The 26,375-nt window shown below is 39.6% G+C and overlaps 1 protein-coding gene across 7 annotated transcripts in view; it reads right to left on the bottom strand.

Moving 5' to 3' along the window:
- ARID1B (AT-rich interaction domain 1B) overlaps positions 1–26,375 on the bottom strand; it is a 321,285-nt gene that overhangs the window by 266,536 nt on the left and 28,374 nt on the right. For all 7 annotated transcript variants that reach the window (XM_027454398.3, XM_072035944.1, XM_072035942.1 and 4 more), the window contains exon 2: positions 22,246–22,440. In XM_027454398.3, coding sequence (XP_027310199.3) covers positions 22,246–22,440 — 195 coding nt within the window. The remainder of the gene's footprint in view (positions 1–22,245; positions 22,441–26,375) is intronic.

The raw sequence follows: 26,375 nt of genomic DNA, 5'->3' as shown, positions 1-26,375 counted from the left end.
CATTTCAGCACACAAAACCAGCAGAAAACTGAACCTCCTCCCTTCCTTCTCCACAAAAAAAAAGGAAAGCCTCCTGCCAGTTCAGCAAAGCACTGCTGAACTTCACTCCAATCAGGCACTGTACCTCTATGCATCATCCGCAGGGCAGGCAGGAGATCCAAACTGAATCAAAGTGCGCAGTACAGAACAGAAAACTGTCCAAAATTAAGGAAGCTGTCTCCCACACCACCCTGGTCCTGACTAAGATTTGTAACACCAGCAAAATGCCACGCAGCAGTGATGTGACTGGTGCACACTGTTTTGCATCACACAAAGCATGAGAAAATCTCAGAAAAAAATTACTCCATCATATATATATATATATACACACACATCTATACCTAAACACAGACATCCTCATACTGTTTTGTTATTAATTAGTCCTTCAGACTAATTATTAATTAGTCCTTTGTTATTAATTAGTCCTTCAGCTGAAAAATCTTCATTAACTCGTAACAAATTTTTAAATATACTGATGAAGCTAGCATTATCATTTCAATAGGGACAGCATATTAAATCTTCTGTTCAAATTTGTGTCAGAGCTATGAAACCCACTGCTTACTTCAAGTGTTTTAGAATAAATTCTCCCTATACCAAATTACATTTTGCCTGTTTATCATCTACTGATTTAGTTTGCTAAATATTTTTCCCCCCATTTACCTTCTTCCAAATACACTGCAGTGTGCCTAGCACACAGTAGTTTTTGATGCACTTACGTAGTCAATGCACATATATAATCCAAAGTTATAAAGCGCCTTAAGGGATGTGAAAGGTGTTAAGAAAAATAAATAAGGCAGTAAGAGCTTTTGGTTCAGCCAACCAGCCTAGAGTTACATTTTTCTAAGTACTTGCATTTATTCTTAGCCACTTTTAAGTATGTGTTAAAAGCACAGAAACAATAAAGAATTTGTGGTTTTTCTGTAAGCCATGAAAATCTCCGCAGCTCCCCGGTGAAAACGCAAAGGGATGGAACAAGCCCCACGGTCACCTCCCGACTGCTCCCAGGACCCGGGTGTTCAGCCAGCTTCAGCTGCTCAGCAACAGCTTATTCCAGCAGCTAGACCAAAACCAACAGTTAACAAAACCCAAAAACTTCATAACAAAAGCCTGCTGAAACCACTGGCAGAGAAAAGCCAGAAACCATCTGAAACTTAGAGAGACGACATAAATTATTCTTTGAAACCCTTTTATTGGGATGTTGCCAACACCCTTCAGAAATAAAAGGCTGACGTCTGATTTATCCAATTTGAGCCTTGCGTGTCTAGATGGTTACAAAACTAAACAACAACATGCTTAACATTTTCCCCTTAAGTTTTGTATTTCAAGAACTGCTTTCAGAAAGATGCAACTGTTGTAGGTGAAACATCTCCAAAACAATTCAAAGCACTGGCAGAAAACAAGGAGGGATGAAGGAGGAAGACAAGCTTGGATGTTTAATATATTGCCATTACTAAGGATATCAAGGTAAAAACTGAAGGGATGAATTGAAGGTATGCTCAGCGCTCAAAGCACATTTCTGAAATACAAGATAACAATTTGTCAGAGAACATCTTCTCTTTATCTCCCTCAGAGGGCTGCAAGATTATTAATCTTCAGAGCACAAAACACTGAAAAACTACAGCTCCCGATGTACCCTGCAGCCCATTCAATTACCACAAGTACATGAGTCCTTGCTAAGGGGAGGAGGATTAGATGTAAGGAAACAAACCTAGCTCTGCCGTGCAGTTCCCAGCTCCCAGTGTTTAGACACTTATTTTTACAATGCTCTATTCCTTTTGCAGAAGAAGAGAATTCATCAGCCAATAGAGGCTGAATTTTTTTTTTGTTTGTTTGTTTTCCTGGGAAAGAACAATGTCAAGGTGATACTGCAAATACACAACTGCTTTGGGCACAGATTTTGGCAATGCCTTGGACACAGCTGAGTGTGGCATTGACACAGTAGCCTTAGGACAGGGGTATGGCAATGGGTGGTCACTATCACCCAACAGGAGACAGCTGACCAAAGGGAGAACCCACTCAAGCTGAAGTGATGGATCTGTGTCTGAGACAGCATAAAGCTTCCTGACACTGCTCAGAAAATAGGATCTAACCAGGATCCAACCATGTTTACCCTTTCTGCATCTACAACAGCACCCACAATGCAGGGTTCAGACACAGCTAAGTGGCTAGGAAAGACAGGGAAAATCCCTCGTGTACCGCTTTACAAGGAAGAAAGCATGCCCACACCACGTGCACGGGCTGATGATACAGCCCAAGATGTTGTTCATCTTCCCAGACCTGAGGTCACAGCTACCCAACCGGCTTGGATACACCTCTTGTTAATTACAGACAGCCAGGAGAGAAAGAACTTCAGCTGAAGCATCTGGGGCATGTGTGTTTTTTTCCCAGAGGTAAAATGTGAACAAAAGGTGGTGATGGGGAAATGCCCACCCGCCGTGCTGGTGCTTCCCCGCCCCAGGACACCATCTCTGTCCTACTGCCTGGCTTCCCCATCCCATCCCCAGCTCAGGCCAGCCACGAGGTGCCCAAAGGGCAGAGTGGAGGACACCCATCCCATGTCCATGCAGGAGGCTATGGTGGCACAGCCCTGCCACCAAAGCCCTGTCACAGCCTGCAGCAGTGCTTGAGAGGGCACGCGGAGCCTCCAGTTTAACAGCAGGTCCCTCACAGGTACAGGCCTCGGGAGCACATCCACCATCACATAAAACTAATTACACATCTTGCATCCACTGCTTCAGGGTAAGGAAAAACAACAACACTCCAAACAAAGGACCACCTCAACCCTGTTTGGAAGAGAGCAGGAGATGGCCTGGGAAGCCCCCGAGTGAGCAGGCAGCAGAGCCGCCTGGTGCTACAGGGAGAGGGCAGGCCCCAGTCTGTGCTAGCAGAGCCCCAGCAGGCCCAAGCAAGTTGGATGTGAAGCATCTTGAAAACAGTGCGCCAAAACACGTTAAAAATACCCTTCCCTCTGCCCACAATTCGGTGCTCACAGATCTGCTGCCTTCAGTTTCTCAGGTCTGTAGACATGGGACGGTTACACCTACAGTACGGTATTGCAGAGCTGTAACTGCAGGGTGTGGGGTAAGATGACAATGGATGATGTGCACAGCCTTACACTCCGTACTGTAAACTCATTAGTTTACTTTACCTCACTTTTTTCTTTTTTTTTTTTTCATTGGCACAAGCCCCACTTTCTAATGGTGCTCTTTTCCCAACTATAAGAAGCTTTTGGGCAGTTTATGCTAACTGCTCTCCATCGTGTTTCATTTCCCAACACCATCTTCTAGCAGATGAATTATTCCAATTCAACCCAAAGCGGCTGTCAACGTGAATACTGATGATCTGTTCATTTTTATAATAATCTCATGTTGGCAGTGATTTCCACCTCCCCTCCTATTTGAACTCAGAAGACTAACAAAACTCAAACGCGAAAAACACATTAGCAGGCTCACCTTAGCATTACGGAAAATGTATTCGGCATGCGTCACTTAACTGAACTGCTGTATTTTACTATAGGAACAAGAACTACAGGGGTGGAGGGACCCCAGTGCAACCTAGAATGTCTTATTTGTATATAAACATTTTGCACCATAAGCATGCACCTTTTGTTCTTCTATTCTGCTGAGTTTGAGCATGCAACCAAAAGCAGAGCCCTTCTGGAGGGGTAGAGCTCAGACCCACTGGCATCTACCACCCATCAGACTTCCATCCACACTGGAAAATGCATCAAATAAACAGTGAAGACTGGGGGGAGGCAAGGGAGGGTTAAAAAGAAAATAAGGAATCCCTGGAAATGGTCCTGCTCTGCAATTATGTAACTAGATATCAAAGGTGCGAAAGCTAGAGTGAAAATATTTGATGTGACAGCTCTTCACCTCAGTTGTAGCGTGCCCTATCTAAATAGCAGGAGAGCAGATGGTAATTTTCAAGCACATTTAGACTGGAATACAAACGATACTTAAAAATAAATACATAAATAAACAAATAACAGCACACATGGAATAAATAAAGCAAAGCGCGTGTAGGGGGAGAAAATGTCTTACTAGGCTAACTGAAGTAGCTGGGAAAAAAACACACACACTAATTTACAGTCACACAAGCCCCTCTTTGGATCTGACATTTACAATTTATTTCTAAGCTAAACTACCAAATTGTGTAACAATGCAAAGATGCATGCACTTGTCCTGGCTAAAGCTTCTCTGAAGTTCATTGGTATTAAATCTGCAGCCTGGTAAGCTGTGAAAACTCTGTCCTTTCAAATGAAGCAGCTTTTGAGTACTTGTTTTGAAAATTTAAAGTGAATAAGCAGACTGCATAAAATTTGTTCAAACACCCACCACTACCTAGAGATTTATGCAATGTCAGATGCACCCTCAAACCCAAACGATTTTAAAGATAAGAAGCAATAAATCATTTTAACACTAATAATGACCGGTTTCAAAATGCTGCTTGCTCCGCAGATAATGCTGAATCGTTTTCCAACTGTCCAATCAAATAAATCAATATCTGGGGTCATGGAAGAGGTGGATTTGCGAGCTATACATGGTCTGTATTTAATTGTGACAGCAAATCCCAGATTTAAAGCATCACCCAGCCTGACACAGAGCCAAGAACAGCCAGTGCCATTACTAGGAGCAGCGCCTGCCACTGCCCAGAATCCACGCTGTGGGGAGGTTTCTGGATGGGGAAATATACACACCGCCGTCTGTAGAGTGACTGCGTGTGCACATATATATATGGTTTGTGTATATACACCTATGGCAAAGACAAACTTCAGCAAAACCATGACCAGATGAAAAGATAAACACATGGTGAATCGTTCTTAGGGATCTACCAACCGCTAATATTGCCCAAAGGGGATGCCCACTTGCACAGTTCTCCTTATCTGTACTGCATGCCAAGACAGTTTTCTTCTGGTCATCTTTTCAGGATTCCCGCCTATTCCAGAAGGAGTCTAACCAACGTACCATTGAAAATTAAATGGAAACTGCTAAAATTTTATGCTTAAACCCCTGTGTTTTTATAAAAAAAAAATGCCAGTTTGATCACTTATACTACTTAAGTGAATAAAATGTGTAAATCTTTTTACACATACTGCTCCAACAAGTTACATGCACGTACGTGCCCACGCCAATGTATGTATCATCCAGGGTTACAGTAACATCCTACATCAGTAAAGTGTGAAAAAAAACATACCACTAATTATGTCTAAGTAAAACAGCAGGCATTCCTACCTCAATAATTATTGCATTAGTTATTCCAACACCTTGATGCTTCATCCAGAGCAACAGTACCCAAAATTAACAGCTTCCCTGGCCTGCATAGGAAGGAACATCTCACTCAGGGCCTTGTCAATTCATGTCACAGTTACAGTAACATTCCTCTCCTGTGCAATCACACCAGTTTTGTTACCCTGCTGTCCTCTACTCCTACAGACATTTACTTGACTCTGCATTAACCATATCATCCATTGTGTGTGTCGTTGCTGGCTTCTGCTTCCCCTGCTCACCTAGAACCCTAGCACCAGACAAGGCAGTTTCTCATGATGGGAACAAGGCATATTTTTACCTGTCACATCATCTGAGACTGAAAAGATTTAAAAAGCAAGACTGCATTAACAGGAAAAAAAGATGAAATTAAGTGTTGTGATAAAAGCAATTAATTGTTGCATCTACAGCACAAGTGTTTCCACCTGATGTATAAAAGTACATTTGTTTAAAGCATGGTAGAATTTTAGCAACCTTAAAGGTTGTATTTCGCTTCTGTATTTTGCAAGAACACGATTTCTGCTCAATAAACATTATTTGGATAAAATGTTACTGAATATGCAGCACCAGGTAGCTATTTTATCATTTATTTGCAAGTATTATGCATTTTATAATAAATTAGCATAACAGTTCAGCAGCGGAGTCAAAATTTGTACCCAAGCATCCTAATTACCAGGATTCTTTCTATATTCCAACTCTAATATGTTATCTCATTTGCTCATTAGTATGTAGTATACATGCATCACTAAAAGCACGCAAATGAAATTATCATAAATATATAACTACAGTTACATTTTTATTAGGTTTACAGAAATTTGAAAGAAAACCGAACTATTAAAGACTAAGCTTACATATAAAATTGTAATAAATTGTGTATTAAGCTTAATTTATTCTTCAAAATACCAAAAAAGTTCTAAAATGAAGAATTATATTTAATATAAAAACAGTAATAACTGTCTATTCATTGCCTACCAGAAGTAGAGGTTATTATCTGAAATAATAACTTGAGTATATTGTAACATGGCTCCCAGGCATTAAAAAAATAAAGACATTTATTAGCTATTAATAGAGCCAGACTAAATTGATATGATTAAATCATAGTTTAATCTACTGTTTAGTTTTATGAATTTGTTTAACTTGCTTCCTTTTGGTCAATTTTGGAAAGCAAACTGTTAAACAATATAAAGACACTTACTTACACCCAACGCATGCGAAAATAGACAAGAACAGACAGGAATACTTAGTATGCGTATGCCTGCATGCATTCTTGCATGGAATTTAGAACTTTTACTTGTTATTCTTATTTCTCTTCTAGTTTAAGAAGCAGCCATATCAAGCTGCCATATCAAAGTTTTTGTTTTTTTTCTAGGTGATGCAGATATTATCTTGTTCATGATTCCAAAAAAAAAAGTGGCATTTCTGCGCCTTCCGAATTCTTGTAATTTACCTGTTGTATCGTAAAAGAAGCAAAAGTGTATTCAATCTCCAGGATTTTCATACCTTCTACATGCATTTTAAAATGAAATATTTGCCTGATGACAAACGTCTCAGGTGCAGAGAACCAGTCTCCACAAAAAAAGCACTCACATTTTCGTTGTAAAATAAAGAACCACTTCATTTTTAGTAATTAAAGTTCCGGGTTTCTGAAGGCATAACAATGTGTTACAGGTTTAATAAACTGACCACACTGCTGGAACATGAGATTCACTAGAGAGAAAAACAAACACTCTGACTGCAATAAAGCAGAAGGAAAGTGATTTCATATTTACATCACTTAATACTTAAAAAGACCAAGTTAATTTTTTCAGATCTTTTGGGTTTATTTCGATTGTTCGAAGATATCCTGCATGAAGGAGATGGCAAGCCTGACACTGCACCTGCATCTGGCCATCGTACTCCATTCAATTGGCTTTCTTTATCTGTGAAAGTACAGACCACAGTTGGACTGAGCAATTCTTCCTAAAAATGTCTGTTCCACAGATCAAGATATACAAAAATTCACACCAAGAGATGGGAATAATCTCCTTCTCAACCTAAAAGGGCACTCAGTTCTTGGGAACTCTGATGATGGACAACATTCCCCAGCTTGCTGTAGTCATTGTAGCTCTCTGTCTGAGCTCCAGCTCCAGCAGCCATTCTAAAGGACCCCAAACTAGATTCAGCTTTCCGGTATCACTTTCTTTTACTCAGCCAAATATCATATTAATGCTTTTAAACTGCAGGACTGCACAAGGAACTTGCATTCAACTGATTATCTACCATGACCTTCAAAGCTTTCTCTGTCCCTGCTTTCCAGAAGAAAGCGATATCCTGTAAGCGAGACCTGCCTTTCAGTTCCTACATCACAGTGGACTGATTCAAATCAAGGTACTGAATATTAGTCCAGTCTTATCATCATTTAAATTGGCAAGCAGAAAATCTGGCATGAGTAATATATTCTAATCTTGCTTTGCATTCATTATTTTTTGGTTATTCTTTTAAGAAACATTTAGTCGCACTGATTGGTAAATATTGAATTTTGTTTTATTATTAGCTATAGCTCTTACACTATGCTTGGCAAGTCTTTTTGCTAACCAGAAAAACACATTTAAGTGTCCACACACACTTATTTAAGTAATTATGCACTTGGACAAATATTTATTCAGATCTTAAATTTAACATGCTTATTACATTAGAAAAATGGTAAACAGAACATTTCTTTCTTAGCAGACCATTTTTTAAGTTTACAATTAGCACTCATTTACAGTTGAAGGAATTTGACTCCTTTTAAAAACGGGTCTTCATTAGTTAAAGAAACCACTCTAAAATAAACTTGATCCACATTCAAAATATCTTTGTTAAACAAAACAAGAAATAGCTTCAAGAGCTGACAGTATTTTTTCCTACTAGTTCTACAGTTCTGACAAATGCTGGAGACAGAAACAGCGGGAGAGAATTAAGTTTTCCCTCAATTATTCATTTTGTAAAATACCTTTAAGCAATTTCCAAGTATCGTCTATAGAAACTGAACAAAAAAATTCTCTCAAATGATTTAGCTTACGTCCATTCCATCTCTGTGTAGCTGTCTCTCTGAAAGTAACAGACACATGTTTTTAAGTGTACGCAGTACAATTGCAAATCTCTATGCATCCACAGTCATTATTATGCTTTCCTTATTTGAGCTCAACCCTTTCTCTATATAACACAGTTAAACTGTGGTCCTTAATTTCTTTTATTTTTTTAAAAAGAAAAAAGTAATTTAGCCATGTAACAAGTTCATCTGCCTTTGAATTCCTCAGTGTCAAACAAAGCATTTCAAGATAAATTGTCACCTGCATTTACACACACACGCTTTTCAAAAAAAAAAAAAAAAAAAAAGAATCTCAAAGCTTTTGCTTTTTTTTGTGCTCTGCTCCCCAGCAGGAGGTACCATTCTTAAGGAACTGGTTATCCCACTTCTACTTCATTTCAGAGGTATCTAGCAGATAGTAGCTAGCACCCTGATCTCAAGTCTTCTCTGCCGGGACAGTAGTTCAGAAGCATTTAAAATCATTTGCTTTTGAGCACTGCGTGATTCAGAAATACATAATACTGCTCTTGATACAGAGTACCACTTTCCCTCCCCTTCTACCCATTCAATTCTCTCTAAATAGGTTATAACTGTTTATGTTAACATTCCAGTCCCAGGAACCTTCCCACTAGATTTCAGGTAATACCAAGTAGATGAAATTTATAATCGCAAATGAGAAATTTCTCTTCATCTTGTTTACTACCCTTGCTGCCAACATTAGGAGTATAGGCAATTAAATAGTTGTGATCACTTTTGTTCACAAGGCCATGAGGTAGATTTCCATGTGTGCTTACCTGTAGCTTTAGTTTTACCCTCCACCCTTACTGCTCTAGCTTGGAGTCCTTCCACCTGCCCTGGCCTCAGCAAATAGGTTCATCTATGGGAAGCAGCCCAGCCCAGCACGCTCCCTTCTCTTCACAGATGATAGCTAGCTTCTCCAAAACCCCCAAACTTTCTACATTTTATGGTCTACCATATCAGCAGGTCAGTTCCAGAAACTTTCACCTTTGCTTCTGCTTTGCTTAATGGAAAGGAAGTTGTTTCAGACACATCAACAGGATAAAGAGACTTTCTACAGGCTGCGGCCTCCTGGCAACAGGCATCATAACCTACCTTACTAACATGAATTCTTCCAAAAAGAAGTCAAAAGACAGTCAGAAGTAGCTTCTGGTGGTAGGGGGTTGTTGCCTAGGTTTCATGTACCTAATGGGAAAAGTACATTTTCTTCTATCTCATGTGAAGTTCTGAGACTTGGAAACGTCCCTTGGACATCATCATCTGGGAATCTCACCAACTCTGAAGTGTGACCCATACCTTCCTCTCCTTGGGCCAGAAAAAGCCTGTCTCAGTTTATTTTCCAGCCAGTGGAGCCATTTAAGCAGTTCAGCTCCAACAAAGCCCTCCTATCCTACAACATGGATTTCATCTACTTAATTCTTTTACCTTGGAATTTCTCTGATGCATTCCCTCACTTTTCTGTACCAGACAAAGGAAGTCCTTGACTCAATATTCCACACAGTCTCAGATTTAGGACTCTAAATCAGCGTTAAAGTGAGGTGTCCAAAGGTTTCCAGTCCAGATGAAAACACTGAACTGCAGCATCAAGACAGTCATATACCATCACCAGCTTCATTCAGAAGGATCGTCAACTTTTTGTTTGCTTGCTTCAATATTTACATTTGCACTCTTATCTTCACATAGTAGTCCTTTTTCTGGACAGTTATGAAAACGTGGCTCCATCAAAGTGACCACCATTTTATCTCTGCATCCAGATACACTTTTTGTAGCATGGGTTTAGATTTTTCCTCAGCCTACTGTCACTGCATTAGCTTGATGCCCCACACGTGGAAGGGAGACATGTACCCCTTGAGGCAGACCAGCTGATAACCACCGGGGTATTTTCACTAAGTTACTCTGAGAACAGCTTGCCAGAGAAAGTGGGGACAGCAGAAGCCTCTCCCTGGCTACCTGTGAATGCAGAAAGCCTCCTGCACATCTCGATGTACCGCAGCCATGAGGGCAAAATTGACAAGGATTGCACAACCTCAGGCAAATTTCACTCAAGGTCTTGGAAACCCATGGGTGAGTGGTGGCGTTCCCAAACACAAATGTGTTGTCCCCCCCAGTGACACCAGTTCCTCACACAGAAGGGACAGCAAACAGAAGCCTGACCATGTGTCCACAACAACTGCGCAGAATAATGCTGCAGGCTCCTATGATTCATTTATTTTTTTCTTCATGAGCAAGTATAGTGTAACTAACGATATTAACATTGCAATAAGGGCAAAGAAGTACACTCATGCCTCAGCTGATAAATATATTTGCAAGGCTAATTTCACCTGCAGCCACACAGCAAAAGTTGCCCCAAACAAGGAAACTTAAAGGAAAAAAAAAAGAAAAAAGAGGAAATCCATCAAGATAATGGCACAAAAATACAGTTGTACCTTGCTTACTCCCATAAGCAGTTACCCTGACTTCAACTGTAGGAAAAATTATGGGACAAGAGTGAATTCACGTCCTTGCAAGGGTCTCCGTCACCCAATTCATTCTGCCTTTTTCAGCACAACTGGGATTTTCACAGAATATCACGTTCCAGGGTCTGAATATCTCAATTTGCAAAACAAGACGCGAACAGCATAAAGAACTCCACAAGTGAGCAAAAACGAGACTACGCTTTGAATAAAGCCACTGTTCAAATACCAGCTACAATCTATCGCCGAGTGTATGAAAATAACAAAGAAAGGTATCTCAAAGGAAAAATATTCCATCTTAGCACTCTCGCTGCATCCTTTAGGTGAGTCATTCACAATATTTGTTTTCAACTGCAATTTGACATACTCCACACCACGTGCATTACTAGATGAACACTACTCCTGAAAGCAACATAGGGAGAGTAAACAGTGCATTTCAAAAACAAAGACAGCATACAATATAAACGTGCAGATTTACATTAGATTCGCCACAAAAATATCTCCAGGCTAATCACAAACTGTTACAGCATCCTCAGAATTTCCCACTGCTATTGTCTTCCCTTAACGGGAGGAGGGAAAAAAAGAAGAAAGCAGCGATTCAAAATGGAAGTTCAGTAATTATTTACAGCCCAATATGTAAACGGCAAAGTGACTGGCAAAGTTCTGAGCACATCAGCTCGGATGCATGTAAGCAAGACATTCCTTCCCCGCAGTAGGCGGCCCCATGTCAGGTAACTATGTGCTAGAACTTGTCCTGAGCTACCTGTTCAAAGGGAACTGTGCAAGAGCATTTCAAGCTCTGACAGATACCACTTTGTGCAAAAACATCCACAGGAGTATTACAAAAAGAGACAGCACTGATGTTTCAGCAACCCCCATGTCAAGAAAGGTGCTCTCCTGCGTTTTTATTGACATGCACGGAGCGGGTGATCACTCCTTACATGATCAGCGATAGCGCTGCTGATACTGCTTACCTGCTGGTGGTCTTCTCCTTTCCATTTTTACCAAACTCTGCCATTTAAGACCTAGCACCCCCCTTTTCAGAGGCTGTTTGGCATTTTCAGAAATATCTAGTGAAATTTTGCATCTGAGACAATACAAAGTACATAAGAAAAACACAATGCAATAAATTTATAGCATTTTATTACTACAGGATTAACAAGTGCCAAATTTTTTGTCCCTGCTTTCAGCAAATATATGTAAGAATCTTGAGGACACAAATTTACCACATGCAAGGATTCAGGGCACAGTCATTTCTAACCTAGGGATGCAAGTTGAATACTTAAGTATTTCTTATATGTAGACACAATCTCTTCAAGTAAAAACTTGTTTTCTGCACTAAGTAAAACACTACATGCAGTGTGCATCTTTCCACATTCTTATAAACAGGCTTACAACAAGGTTCCTTAATAACTAATTTTTATCCTTTGGGCTATTTTTTTTAAACCAGTTTTACAGAATGCAGAAGTTTGAGTTGCTTTAGATTTGTTTGCAAGAACTCCAGTAAAAACAGAGCAACTCATATGTACGTACACGGGGCTGTGATATTTAGTCAGGTTTTTATTTTGCCATACAGGATCATAATGCATGCCAAGAATAAGAACATATTTTTAGTTACTTATATATGTGAAGGACAAAAATGAGATGACAAGAAAGAACAAAGAAAAGCCAACACAAGTATATATAATATTTCCCTGGATATTCTTCAATTACTTTTTATGGTTATATTCCTCTTGTAACCCCTGAGTTATAGGCCTAAAGCAATGTTAGAAAACATTCTTTTTCCTGTAATGTAAAAAAAAAATCGAAAAAGAAAGGCCAAGTATCCTCACAGTCTTGGCATTTTCTGAATCTACTCTTCAACATTTACTCAGGTCATAAACCTTAATCTTCAATTTGAGAAGGATACATGGGATTTTTTTTTCACAGCATCACCTTGGACGGCTGAAAACCCACCTGCCTGCTCTCTAACATCAGATATGACTTTCTCCTTGGTGAGCACAAAGCCTGAAGTATCACTTTCTGCAGAACTTAAGGCTGAAGTTAAAATAATAGCTTCCTTCCTAGGACAACTTTCCAAACATAAAACGACCATAAATCTATTAAGTACACACTTCCCAACTCTGTAGAGGGATATCTTGGCCTCTGATACTCTTCAGTTTTGCCAACCAGCAATAAAATGAAACCAATGAAAAAAACAGAAACCAGTCAATTTGTGTCTGTCCTTTTAAATACTCTCCAGTAAGTTGGAAGAGTACGAAAGACACCAAATTTCATGTTGACAGATGAGAAAGCTAGGAACAAGAACAGAGACACGCAGTGGCACTTCTCAAAAGGGGGAACAGGAGCTCCAAGGCAGCAGAGGTGCTTTCTGAGGAACCTCGCTTGCTTTCTCTATGCACAGATTCAATGTGTTTTTGGCATCAATCCTCACCTACTTATTTTTACTGAAGACCACATGCACAGAGCAAAACAGCTCAGGCACAGAGGTGACCCAGTGCAAAGAACGAGGCAGTTTTGCTAACCTGTCCTATGCCAATGCATTTGCCAATCGGGCCTGTAAAACACACGTGTACATAGAGTCAAGATAAGTAATGTCACTTCTATAATTAAAACAACATCTTCCCTGAGTGGCCATATAAACCTTGTTTATTTTGATTGGATTCTTGTCTCAAAAGACATGCTATATTACAGTTTGCCAAGAAATAAGCAGAAATCTCTCCATCACTGCTTTGTGAAACATACTAATAACAAGAGCAATTTGTCCCTTTGACATATACAACAAAGCCAAATTCACTCACTTTCCCAAAGGCATATTTCAATATAAGATTCAAATAAGATTTTTAATATTGTCCAGTCACTACATTACCTGTTCTGTGTTTGTTCTTAGCACACAAATGCAAAAAGCAGTAAGTGACAACATTCAGAAGAGAAAGAAAAGGATGGAGCACACAAAGAAACAAAACAGACACTGATTTCCTCCACACTCCTCTTCCCCGCCCCCAAAATGCTTTATAAGATGCAGAGATCAAACACTTACCAGCTAGAATGCGAGCATTTAACACATTTGTTCTATTCCAGGCAAAGCAATGAATAAAATGCATAAGTACGAGAGAGGCACCCAAAAATGGGGTCACACAAGGTAACATATAAATAAAAGCCTACAAAAATTGAATGAGCTGTACACTGAAATTATTCCTTAAGTTCTCAAACCTTTTTTTCATTGTTCTTGAAAAACAATAAATGACCAGAAGATTAAAGTATTTACATTAGGATCTTTATATGCCTCCAGTTAATATAGTCATAAGGAGCAATACAATTGGTTTCAGAAAAAGTGACCTAAGGATAATGTGGTTTAAAACGTATTTAAAATTGTTTTCTTTATAAGAGATTTTATAATTCATTTATCCCCACAAAAAAGCTTAATGTTTTAGGTGATAAAACATACAGCACTGAAGCAGGTCACTGAGCACGCTTTGATTACACTGCATGGAATCCATGTCATTTAAGACTGACTTTAAAAAAAAAAAGGCATGGAAAATGCTTTCCGTTTCTTGCAACTTTTAAAATACTACTGTGAAACTACTTTTTACATAACTTAGGCTGAAGCTAACTCTAACATTTAAAAAAAAAAAAAAAAGCTGCTGGTAACAATGAGAGCCTGGTTGTAAGTTCCTGAAATATCTGATATTTCTGAGAGGTTTATCCTACCAAGAAGAAAGCTACCTGACTGTCCCAAAGTCACTAAAGTGAAGGATACTGACCTGTTTCAGTCTGAAATTGTTTAACTGACTTAAAGGGGCGATTCTGCATATGTTGCTATCAGCTGAAGACAATTCACCCAACAACCCCAAACATATATAGAGTGAAATCATGGGCTCTGAAGTCACAGCAGATTTCCCATCAACTTCAGGGAGGTTTCACTTTCTTATCTTTTGCCCTATTTTCAGCTGTGGGAAACACACTCCCTGTTTTTTAAAAAAAGCAAATTCTATTGCCTCCCTTGCATCCTCTAAGCAAGTTCAAATTTATGGGCAATTGATAGTATCTTCTGAGAAACTTAGAAGAAGATTAAAAAAATATATATACTGAACAGCCCCCCAGGGACATTACAGAAAGTATGGTTACAAAAATCTTAATGTGTTCATAATGGGTCTGGATGTAATTTTGGTAGTTTGGAGTGCCAGTTATTCTTTGATGAATATTATTAACAGAAAACTACTATAAATATAATAATAAGAGTAATAATTCATTATTCCTTACCTACGCTTTAAAACCTTCCTGGCACAGTCACTGCATGGCAGCTGTTGAATAGAGCAATGAAGCACAGTTTTCTTAAAGCATGATGCTTATTTAACTTCAAATGTAAATAAACTCCCGTCCTGTGCTTCCATGTAAAATGAGCTGTTCACAAGTAAATGATTTTTTATCTTCCCAGCAAAGCAGCAAATGACCCTCTGTTCTTCACTTCTGATCACCAAAATCTATTTCCTACCTAACTCCAATTTGGGCTGACGGCTAATTTTTCTCCTAAACAAAGTTCTCAATATCGGAATAACTGCTGCTTCCTTAACAGCCACCGTTTTCAAAGCACCAACCCCTGGGCTTTGCATATGTGGTTATAGCTATTAAGTATTCAACACAAAGTACAATCATTTAGCAGTAACAAAAATAATTTGTTATTTGGCATAGTATGTTGATGGTTTTTATACACTTGCTATACAAATGTAAGCTGCTGCTTACTCCAGGACAGATATAAAAATTAGCATTTACCGAACATCAGTAAGTGAACAGATAAAAACATCAACCCTGTCTCATTTCCAAGCAGCCTATCACCAGTTGAAGAATCAGTTCTTTTTCCTTTTCATCCTACTTTTTTTTTTAAGCACCGTTTCAAAGAAATGATAGAAGCGACTGAAATGTTTCTATTTACCATAATAATGCAATTCCACTACTTTAGGGATTTTCCTTCGGTAAACAATCTCAGATGACCAGCATTAAGATGAAGAGCTAAGCTACCATAAAGACCTGAAACTTATGTCAAATTTGATTCTGTGATTATCTGTAATCTGTGCTCACCTCTCTCTATAGAGTGAATTACACTCAATGAAAGGGATAATTCTAACGGAGACAATACAACATAAAGCCTTATCCTGCCATGAACTAAAGTAGCAGCCTTTTTTTCAATTTAGTCAATGAGGCTTAGTATACCGAAAAGAAAGAACCATACTAAACATTTTCCTACAGTCTGCACAAGCACACTATTTAGCATTTTCTGAAATCTGAAATTTAAAAAACCCATTCCTTTACATGACAAAGAGCACCAACTTTTCTTTGCAATTATTAACACTTGACCATCAAAAGATCCTTTCTTAAAGATGACCTTACAAGAAAGACAAATAGCTGTGACTTCTTGTCCCCTTTTTCTGATTCATAAAAGGAAGGACTCAAACTTTACGCTCTCCAGGAAGTATTTCTTCTATTTATTTCAACTACAGCTTTTTTGCTGGCAGTTTGCAGCGGTTTGACAGAACAGCAGACACGTCATTCAAATCAAGAATTCTGAGAAATTATTTTCATTCGATATATTATGTTTTTAATGGAGGATAAAATTGAGAAAAACTCATCTTTAAGATTTTCAACCTCTGCTTACTACTAAAGAAGGCCCATGAGCTAATCAGAGCTCCAACTAAATGTCCAGGAAAAATGCAAAACAAACAAAAAACCACACCCAAGGCAAATCAAGCAAAAATCCTGGGGAAAAAAAAATTTTGAAGCATGCAATGATCAAAGCTTCACAATTTCTTTTTATGTGCGTGTATGAAATGCATCTATCGGTCTTTACGAAAAGGCAACACGTCTCAATGCTTTGTCCTCCGCCAGTTCTTTTTGAGAATCAATCATATTGATTCATTCTCTGCCCTTGCAAAATAAATAGGCTAAGAAATGAAAACTCTGCTTATTTCGTATATCTACTCCCTTAACCAATAACAACATCATCTGTGCTAAAAGCTGCTTGGGAGCACAAAAAACTGCAATCTATTCAATATTCTCTAGCTGGTGAAGGCAATTGCACACACACAAGACAACAAACATACCGCTTGACTAGCATTCACCGTATACATGCACTACATTTCAGTTAATAGTTCACAGAAAAAAACTTTACAGTCAGCCTCAATTTCTTTGCATATTTCAACCTTCCAGAATTAAAATTATTTCAGAAATAACACACACAAGCAGACACCCAATAGTAAACACATTTGCGCTTGCTAGCTTTAAAACTACCTGCCAAGCCAATAGCCAATTGATTTCCTTGGCGTAAATTCGACATTTCCAATCTGGGACATTACCCAATATGAGGACTGTAAACCCTTTCCTAAATGAGGTAATCACATTGGTGCTTCTATAGTTCTGGTTGACTTGCAGTTTCCATTACAATAAATCCTTGCTGCACATTCCCAGAGGTTTTGTAACTTCTCTGCACCTTTAAAAAAAAGTTACTCCTAGCTGAAATCTGTCACATAAGACCTCAAAAACAAACAAAAAACAAGCAAATTTTCCTTACTTAATACTCAAAAAATCTGTACAAAAAAAAAAAAAAAAAGATAGAGAAAAAATATTTCTCTGAATATTTACAGTTCCACTTTTAAAACTGGGGACATTGACAAGGTTCATTTCTGCGTTCTGCAAATCAAGAATACAAGAAACGTGAAAGGGACAAGTGACTAGCACAGTTGTATCCTACAATATTTATCTAGTGAAAAAGAAAGGACAGGCTCAAATCTCGTAACTGAATTAGTGCTAGCAGGCTCAAGGCTCTGAGATGAGTGCATGATGAGTACTGAAGTGAAAAAGTACTGAAATACTGCACTTTAAACAGCTATTAGAAATGGCTATTGTACACATCCATGCAACTCTCCTTCATAAAGGAATTTACCATGCGTTATAGCAACATGATCCTATTTACACAATGAGTTGTTGTTCCAGTCCATCAAGTACACAAGAATTTTTAATGCATCCTAAAAAAATCAATTAGGCAATGATCATCTGATTAAACAGCCACATCATACCATTCAATTCTTTCAAACATACTCGTAAATCCAGGCCTTCAGACTTTGCTACAAACTTCCAAAACCTACACAAACAGCATATTACAAGGAGCTGATTTTTAAGCTTAATGAAATTCAGCACAAACTAAAGTATTACATGCTATTAACCTGGAAACGCAACATCAGACAAGGACAGAAAAACCTTCTTTTAGTAGGTACTCTCAGTTTTAATGTAAATGTTTTTACAAAGTATCAGAACACTTCCCACAGCACAGAGCACAGAAAACACCTTGAAAGGGCATCGGAATCAAAATTGGAAAACTGGTTAGGGTGTCACAACCAACTTGGTGAAGGTCCAAAAGGTGGGGAGGGGGAATAAGTAGCTAAACAAAAAGAATGTTTTTTTTTTTTTAATCGGATCTTAAATATTCACCCTACAGTGAAATACATTGCAAAACTATGCCTGAAGTATGAAGTTGCTAAGTATCCCTGCATATTAGTCTTCTTAATTTTGACATCACTCTTTGCAATTCCAAGATGTATCTGAAGAAAGTCTGAGAAAGCTGGGGCTATCAGCCTGAAGAAGAGAAGGCTCCGGAGTGACCTTATAGCATATTTTCAATACTTAAAGGGATCTTATAAAAAAGGTGAAGAGCAACTTTTTGCTTGGGCATACAATGACGGGACAAGGGGGAATGGCTCCAAACTAAAACGAGGGGATTTAGATTAGAGGTTAGGAGGAAATTCTTCACTGTGAGGGCGGTGAGGCCCTGGCACAGGCTGCCCAGAGGATCTGTGGATGCCCCATCCCTGGAGGTGCTCAAGGCCAGGCTGGATGGGGCTGTGGGAACCTGGTCTGGTGGGAGGTGTCCCTGCCCATGGCAGGGGGTGGCACTGGGTGGGCTGTAAGGTGCCTTCCAACCCAAACCCTTCTGTGGTTCTGTGATCTGAGAGCTCAGAAAGTGAAAGTTAAACTGAAAGTATGTGGTTGTTTTCTGTTTTCACATACATACGGTTATCTCCCTGATGCCCTGGGAAAGGAGTGCTAGTAATCCCCAAATTGCATTCCTCCTATGCAAACCAGAAGGGAGAGTACATGAAGTAGCAGTATTAAGATTCACATGCAAGACCAGCATTGTAAAACCCTGGGATGCAAACACTGGCCTTGCTGCAACTTGTGTTTCAGTCATGTTGAAAACTCACAACCTAGACACAGGTGAACTTGCTGCTGGGTTTGCCTTGCCTCCTTTCCCTCTCCTCCCACTGAATGGAGGGAAAACAAAGAAAACCTAAGCTTCCTAACAACATTAAGAAACCATCTTTGTTAAGTAATTCATCAACCACATCTATTGCCTACTGCCAAAAGAGAGATGAACTATCGAGTCTGCAACCCTACAAATAAAGCATATGATGCTTCTAGTAATATCTTCCTCTCTTATATTTCCCTTTTTATGCAGGTACACTTTATAAACTCATTTGATCTTTAATATTCTAACCCATGAAGACAATTTTACTGAAATCAGTCCAAAATTCTTTACGTATTTACTTGACCCATACTGAATTAACTGGACATGCCCTTACTATCAGACAAAGTGCTGTAGCCATTTCACAGAACATATCCAACCCGTACTTTCTGCACTTCCTTCATCATCCTGACCATTTCCACACAGAATTCTAAGGAAGTTTGGGGTTTTATTTCAAAATTTTTTATTACCAAGCATGCCTACAACAAACAGAAGTCTGAAGAAGATGTCTGCTGCACTATGTAGAGACCACTTTTTCAACAGGTTAGCAAACTATGCTCAACACCCACGCTGCAGGTAGGCAGAATGACGTTTCATCTTTTCCACTCTTTAAACTTTCTGATGTCAGAGGACTCCCTTCCCACGTGTCTCTCCTCCACCTCTGGCTTGCAGGCTGTAATGAAGGCTTCCAATAGGAATACACTATTCCCTGCTGCACCATGACCCCACCAGCTACCTACATCTAGGCAGTTACCTTCATTTTCATTAATTTCAGGTCGATCATTAGGGTGATGTTTTTCCATCTGTTTCTGCACTTGCAGCATCCTATAGCAGAGCCTGCAAGTTAAAATCTGTCAAGTCCCATAGCTCCCACCTCAAGCCACAGCTCTGACTGACAAAGATCTAGACTTAACATTTCAAGGTCTTCAAGATTCAAATATCTTTACAGCCTAACAAAAAGCCTGCTCGTTCCATCCACGGAAACGGAACTGACACCCTCAGCTATCTCTGGGAAACAGCGAGCTATAACTTAAAATAAGAACAACCTCCCTCAGAAATGCTTCCCTCCCTTCCTACAGTGTGGCTTTCCACCCTCATAACCCACCTACCCAATGCCCTTTTTGCACCATACTTAAAACCAAAGAAGGTGTATGCTAAAGGCCCAGGATGATTTAACCGATCAAGCTTTCGGAAGTGTCTTGTGGTTTTCATTAATTCAATGTGACACTGTGAAGGACTCCCATTTTCAGAAAGTGCTGAGATTCATCTTCTGAAACTTTTGGCAAGATTATTTTTTTTATATATATTATATCTAGAAGTAGGCACATGCTATGCAGCCAATTTTAACAAGCAAAGCTAGGCTCTCCTTATTTAATATTCATGTCACAGGAGTAAAAATCCAGCCAGGAATCAAACTGTGGCATCCTGTGCCAAAGACAACTTACCACTCAGCTGGTAAGTTGGCAATTCAATTTACAAACCTGCATTCCTGCATTTTAATCCTTTGTAGAAAGGTGGTAATATACGAGCAATATGAAAAGAACTGGATTCAGATCATTAGAGGTTCACAAACCAAACACGCGAAGCTTTGGAGGCTGTCCAAAACAAAACCATGCCTAGGTGGTGATGTCCGTTCAATAAAAATTCAATGTCATAATTATCCTCTCGCTTTTTCCCCCCGAAGAGCATTAGTGCTCAGAACCGTGCTGCTGCTCGGCCAATTACATTAATGCCGTTAGAAGACAGATAGGGCCCGCAGCCAATCGCTGTGCCAGGTCACTGCCTGCTGACGGATAATTTACAATTAGCAAGCAATTAGCAAATGAAGTGAAAATTCAACACTCATCTCCACATAACGCAGAATAACTCATTTTTAAATTAAAAATATGTTTTAATAACTTTAGTTTGGCTACGGCCTCCTTTTACCAGTTTCTCCTCCTTTATGACTGACAAAACGCCACGCTGTCTGAAGTGAAAACCACGTCTATTGTTTGATATTTCTAAATGAAATAACCTCTTCCTTACAGCTAGATACCTATTTAACAACAGAAAAGAACAAAAATGAGAACTGTTGATAAAGGTAATATTCACTCAACTAGTGTATTTGAAAATTTCTAGCTCACTGAGCATCTGATGAACACCCTGTACCAGCAGACAGAATTAGCAGAAATAACTGGAACTAGCCAAGCACCTGTCTGGGAGTCCATAATCTTCTTTTCTTCTCTACATTTAACAGTAAATGACGTAAAAAGAAACTGATCTGCAACTAGTCAGTTGCACAAAACAAAATGCTGCTTCCCATTAATCATCAACTTATTAGCTTGCTATGCTCACAACATAGTAAAGAGCTCAGAGCTCCTTTTGCCTACACTCGCAATCCTAAAAAAAAAAAAAAAAAAAGATCTAAGAAAAATTTGCCAACATAACTTCTAGATAAATTTGTTTCAGTCCCACTCTGGAAAAATACTGTATCTTCCTTAATATGTATGGTATGGGCACTGTAATTACCTTTCTCTTAAAAGTGCAGGAAAAAATGCACAAAAGCATCATCAACAGTGAAATCCAAGCAGATTAAAGGAGATTCTTGCATGTTCCTTGATACCAAAAAATTAGCCTAACTTTTGAAGGAGTTATTGAGGGGAAAAAATTAACAAAAGTTACAGAAAACTCTTACAAAAGGAGGATGGGGGAGAAAAAAGAACAGCTGATAGAAATACCTAACACATTTGCATGTACTGGACAACACTAGTGTTGCTGTGCAGACACCAGCTCTAGGTTTTCATCTTTTAGATAAATAAGTCGTGAGCCAGAAAGAAAGAATTAAAAAAAAATAAATTAAGGAAATACACAAGGCTAAGTGATGTCAACCGAGAAAGAAAACTGATTATGTTTGACCTATTTCCCTCTCCAAGAAGACACCAGCAACAAACTAACCTCTTTTCTGACTGTACACAGTTTCAGAAAACATTTATGCTGTCAACACGAGGTATTTCCTTTTGAAACAGTCCTTCACCCTCCTTCTGGAAGAGACGAACTTATCTCTGAATTTTTCCCTTGCACCCACTGCACTGCCACAACGCCGGAGAGAAGGGAAACCCACACAAGAGAGTGAAACTCTCCACAAACCTGCTGCTGCGGATACTGCATTCCTCCCATGGCGGCCGGGGCTCGTCCCTGCATTCCCACGGGGTAGCGCTGGGGGCCGGGAGGGCCATAGGACTGCCCAGGGTAGGGGCTGCTCTGCTGCGTCTGAGAGTGAGGGTTATTGCCCATGCCGTACAACTGAGGTCTCTTCATCACCATTGGATCCATCGGACTGCCCTGTTAGTGAACACAAGCAAAGAATGGGTTTAGAGGTACTGGAAGAAATGGGTCAGCACAGCCACGCTCACCACAGACAGGTCATACAGGCATTTGCTCAATACTTTATCCCTTTCTCCCAAAAAGATGAAAAATCAACATGGCATACAAACAGGCAAAGTACCACAATTAGTTGGGTGAGTTTCTGAATGGTGAGTTTGGGACTTACATTCAAATATAAATAAATAAAATGAACTTTGCACTCAAGTTTAGACATTGTCTCTCACCTACAAAGACAGGTATGATAATTACCCAATAAATCCCAGCTTAAGAAATAATTAAGTATGCTGTTGTAAACTGATTAGCAACATTGACTTCAACATGTAAACATACATCAAATCATGTCTATCAAGAGAGATACATGTAATGGGAAACCATTCAACCTTGAGAAAACGTCTATTTTCTTTCCTTGAAAAAAGGGACAAGTGTAAAGAAAAGGAAGTTTCCAAAAAAGTGCAATGCTTCACAGCCTTCACGTCACTATCACATGCATTAGTAAGGTTCCAGATGATAATGCAAGTCATAACCCAAAATTTACATAGACATTTATTTGCCTCCTTAACAGACCTCAGAAAATCCAAACTGAAATCAGTGATGGAGGGGGATGGGAAGCGAGGGGTGGAAGTTTTATTTTTAGACTTCTTGGCAGGACTTACCAACACCATAACAGCTTCAGGACGGGTGTCAACCATTGTATGGCATTACTCTCACATTTGATTACTGAGGACTAACTGAACCAGAAAAAAATACACTTTTGTCAAGTGCAGCAGCACTGCATTGTTAATATGACACCCATTTTTTAATTCCTGAGTGCCAAACAGTTGTATTCAACCAAGAAAACTGTTTTTGTTGTTTGTTTTTTTTTTCTCCTTTTTAAAAGCCTACCACAGTTTCATCTTAATGAGATTTCCTCCCTTCCCTCCCCAGAAAGAGGTGTATTAATTCATCCAACCAGTCTGCCTTCCCTCCGGTAGCAGGATTCCTTCCTATGGCGTATTTTGTACATTTTTTCCAACAGTGCACTGCTGACCAGCTTTATTTTAAAGACTTCCAATGTAATGTGACTTCTGCAAGGCCTTTTCGGCTGCTATGTTCTGATGTAATAGTTACTATGACAATAAATTACTTTCTCACTCCCATCCCTGTTTCTTTTCATTATTGCTGTTTGTACTACTAAAACACTGTGTTTCCCCCCTTCCCCCAATAACCCAATAACACAGACAGGTATTTCCCCTGTAAACTAGCCACTGCTTAACAGTTATATGTTGTTCTTACTACTTATTCCTTGCAAGGGAGTAACTCAAACCTTCTCCCTGTTTTCTCCAGCTTGCCCTACCTCTACCAACACCTGTTTGCTAGGAATGTGACCCAAACCAAATATAGTATATCTATCTCAAATGTTGCCATATTACACCTGCAAAACGTGGAAATTATAACCTCATTCTCACATGACACCTCTATGCACTTCAGAAGTGGATTGCACCCACCCTTTTTAGTTTTCCACCATAGAGAATTGCACATTCACTTCTAATTTGGGGTAAGCATTACTCAGCAATTATCCACTTTATTATTTGCCTTTTTTTTGTGGCCAGATCAGAACTTTCTATTTTTCACCACTAAATGTCTCTGGGTAACATAGTATTTATATTTCATACTTTTCAAATTCCATGGTTCCCCAAACACTGTAGGCCGCCTGACCTCTACCAACACATTTTTTTTATTATTTTATTTTTATTAGGCCATTGTGCATCTCAAACTTTTAAATAAGAGCAGACAGACGTAAAAGTTTAGCGGATGAACTGGAGATACCTTCTGACATGTTCCCAAGGGACAACTTAAATTACCCTTCTGTAGACCAAGATAGTTTCTCTGTGTTTATTTCAGTGTTTCCATGTTCATTCTGGGTACCACCTGTTGTATGCCTCTCCTCAAATATAAGTCCTTGTTTAAAGCAAGTTTTGGGTTTCCTTCATGAGATTCTTATGAAGCCCAACTCCCCTGCTGATTGCCCCCATCCTCTGTTTCAGTGTATTGTTTCCAGGTCTCAATTCCTATAACAAATTAAGTCAAATTTAATTTTAATTAATTTTGAATGTAATATTTTCCACTCCCCCTCCAATACTTAAGTAGTACCATAAACAATACAGATAATTACAGCTAAAATAGTCCAACACTTTATTTCCATTATGAAGACTATTTTCAGGTGGGTATAGACTTTGCCAAACTTCAAGTATTTAGGCTGAAATTTTCCAGGCCATATGTATGCCTGAGGCTGAAATTCTCTGGAAAATTCAGCTGAAACAGTTCAGCTATGTCTTAGAATGAGGTCACAGAAGAATACATCGCTTATGTTCTTACATAAAATACTTAAAAATACCTCTTGAATATCATGGTTTGGGGTAGACAATTTTAATTTGCTGGGGTGACAATGGATTTTAAGGAAATATAAAACATGTACCCCTATGAACCCCTGATTTTCACCTGATTCTTAGGGGAGGAGGAAGAAACCAGAGAGCGTGAGGTGCACACAACAAAGCAAGACCAGATAAAAGGAGATGCAAGGTATAAGAAGGTGGCCTGAAGTTTGCCAAAGAAAGGACAGTGAGTTTAAAAAAGCAGAGGAGAGAGAACTGGGACAGGAAGAGCAGAAGGAAAGAGGAAACAAGGTCAGGAGGTTAAATGGATACAGGCTGAAGTGTCTCTGTCCAGTGGACAAGTGACCTCCAAGTGGTAGAGGTCTCCTGTCTGTTCATTAGTTGGTTTGGAGGGTAAGCCTCCCTGACATTTCCTTCTTCCCTGCTTTCTTCTCCCTAACCTGGTGCCTCTTCAGCTCCTGCTTCTCCTTGTGCTCTCCAGGAGAGCTGCCCCTCTTGCCCTTGTGTGATGTGAAGGCTCAGAAAGGAGGAGGCCTGAAGAGCCCGAGCTGCTGCTGGACCTCCAGGCGCTGGGGGCTGTAGGTGACCCACACAGCGCTGAAACCAAAGGGGCTGTGGACACTGCATATGGATAACAAGGGACACAGGCAAGGGGGGACCTGGGCACACTGAGAATTTACTGTGTACATTGCAAGCAATGCACCACGATCAAAGACTGGAGATACTGAAGATGAAAGCAGTAGCTAGGATCAGATAAATGGCTGGGACAAGCCAGAGAGACCCACTCGTGCTTGTCAGTGCTGATTGCTCTCTCCACTCTCCAAGACCTCAGGGAAACAGTAAGCAGAAGCACAGTAAAGTCCTCTGACCATGTTTAGGACTGGAGAAGTAAGACTGTGGCATTAAGTAATGTGATCCAAAGCCGTGTCAGAGAAGGATGGCCCATCTTAGCCCTACTTTTTTCTGAGGAGCACAAGGAGGCAGCTGGTCCTGAGGGAGGCACTAAGCCTAATTCAGCAGTGCACCCACCTGAAGCACACTCACACATAAAGAGGCCAGAAACACAGCTGAGAACACTTTATTGTCAATACCACAAGAAAAAAACAAAACCTGGGATGAAAACTAAGAATAAGTGAAGTCTCAGCAATCTCCTAGCATCAAAGAGCTCCTACACAAAACCCAGCGAGGATGCACATCTCATCCCACGCACTGGTCGGTCCCTATGGAGGGTGGCAACCTACCACTGCTATCACTGACTCCATCCAGATGAACTCATGACTGTCTGTGTGCTGCAAGTACAGGTGAGGACTTGACAGCCACCTACCAGTGGCTGTCAACATATTTCTGCATGGCTTAACAAAGCCAAGTAACCCACAAGACCACCTCCCTCCCCAGCTTTAGGAAACACTATCACTGCAGAGTTGCATACTGAGTTAGGAACTATTGGGAACAAGTTTTCCCTCGGTATTTCTCGTGTTTCCTTCACGGAAGATGGTCACTGCTCTAGGGATGGGTCAGCAG

Source organism: Anas platyrhynchos, chromosome 3 (genome assembly GCF_047663525.1).
Source record: "Anas platyrhynchos isolate ZD024472 breed Pekin duck chromosome 3, IASCAAS_PekinDuck_T2T, whole genome shotgun sequence".
Taxonomy (NCBI): domain Eukaryota; kingdom Metazoa; phylum Chordata; class Aves; order Anseriformes; family Anatidae; genus Anas; species Anas platyrhynchos.
Note: the sequence above shows the minus strand (reverse complement) of the source record. Positions and strands in the feature narration are given on the sequence as shown.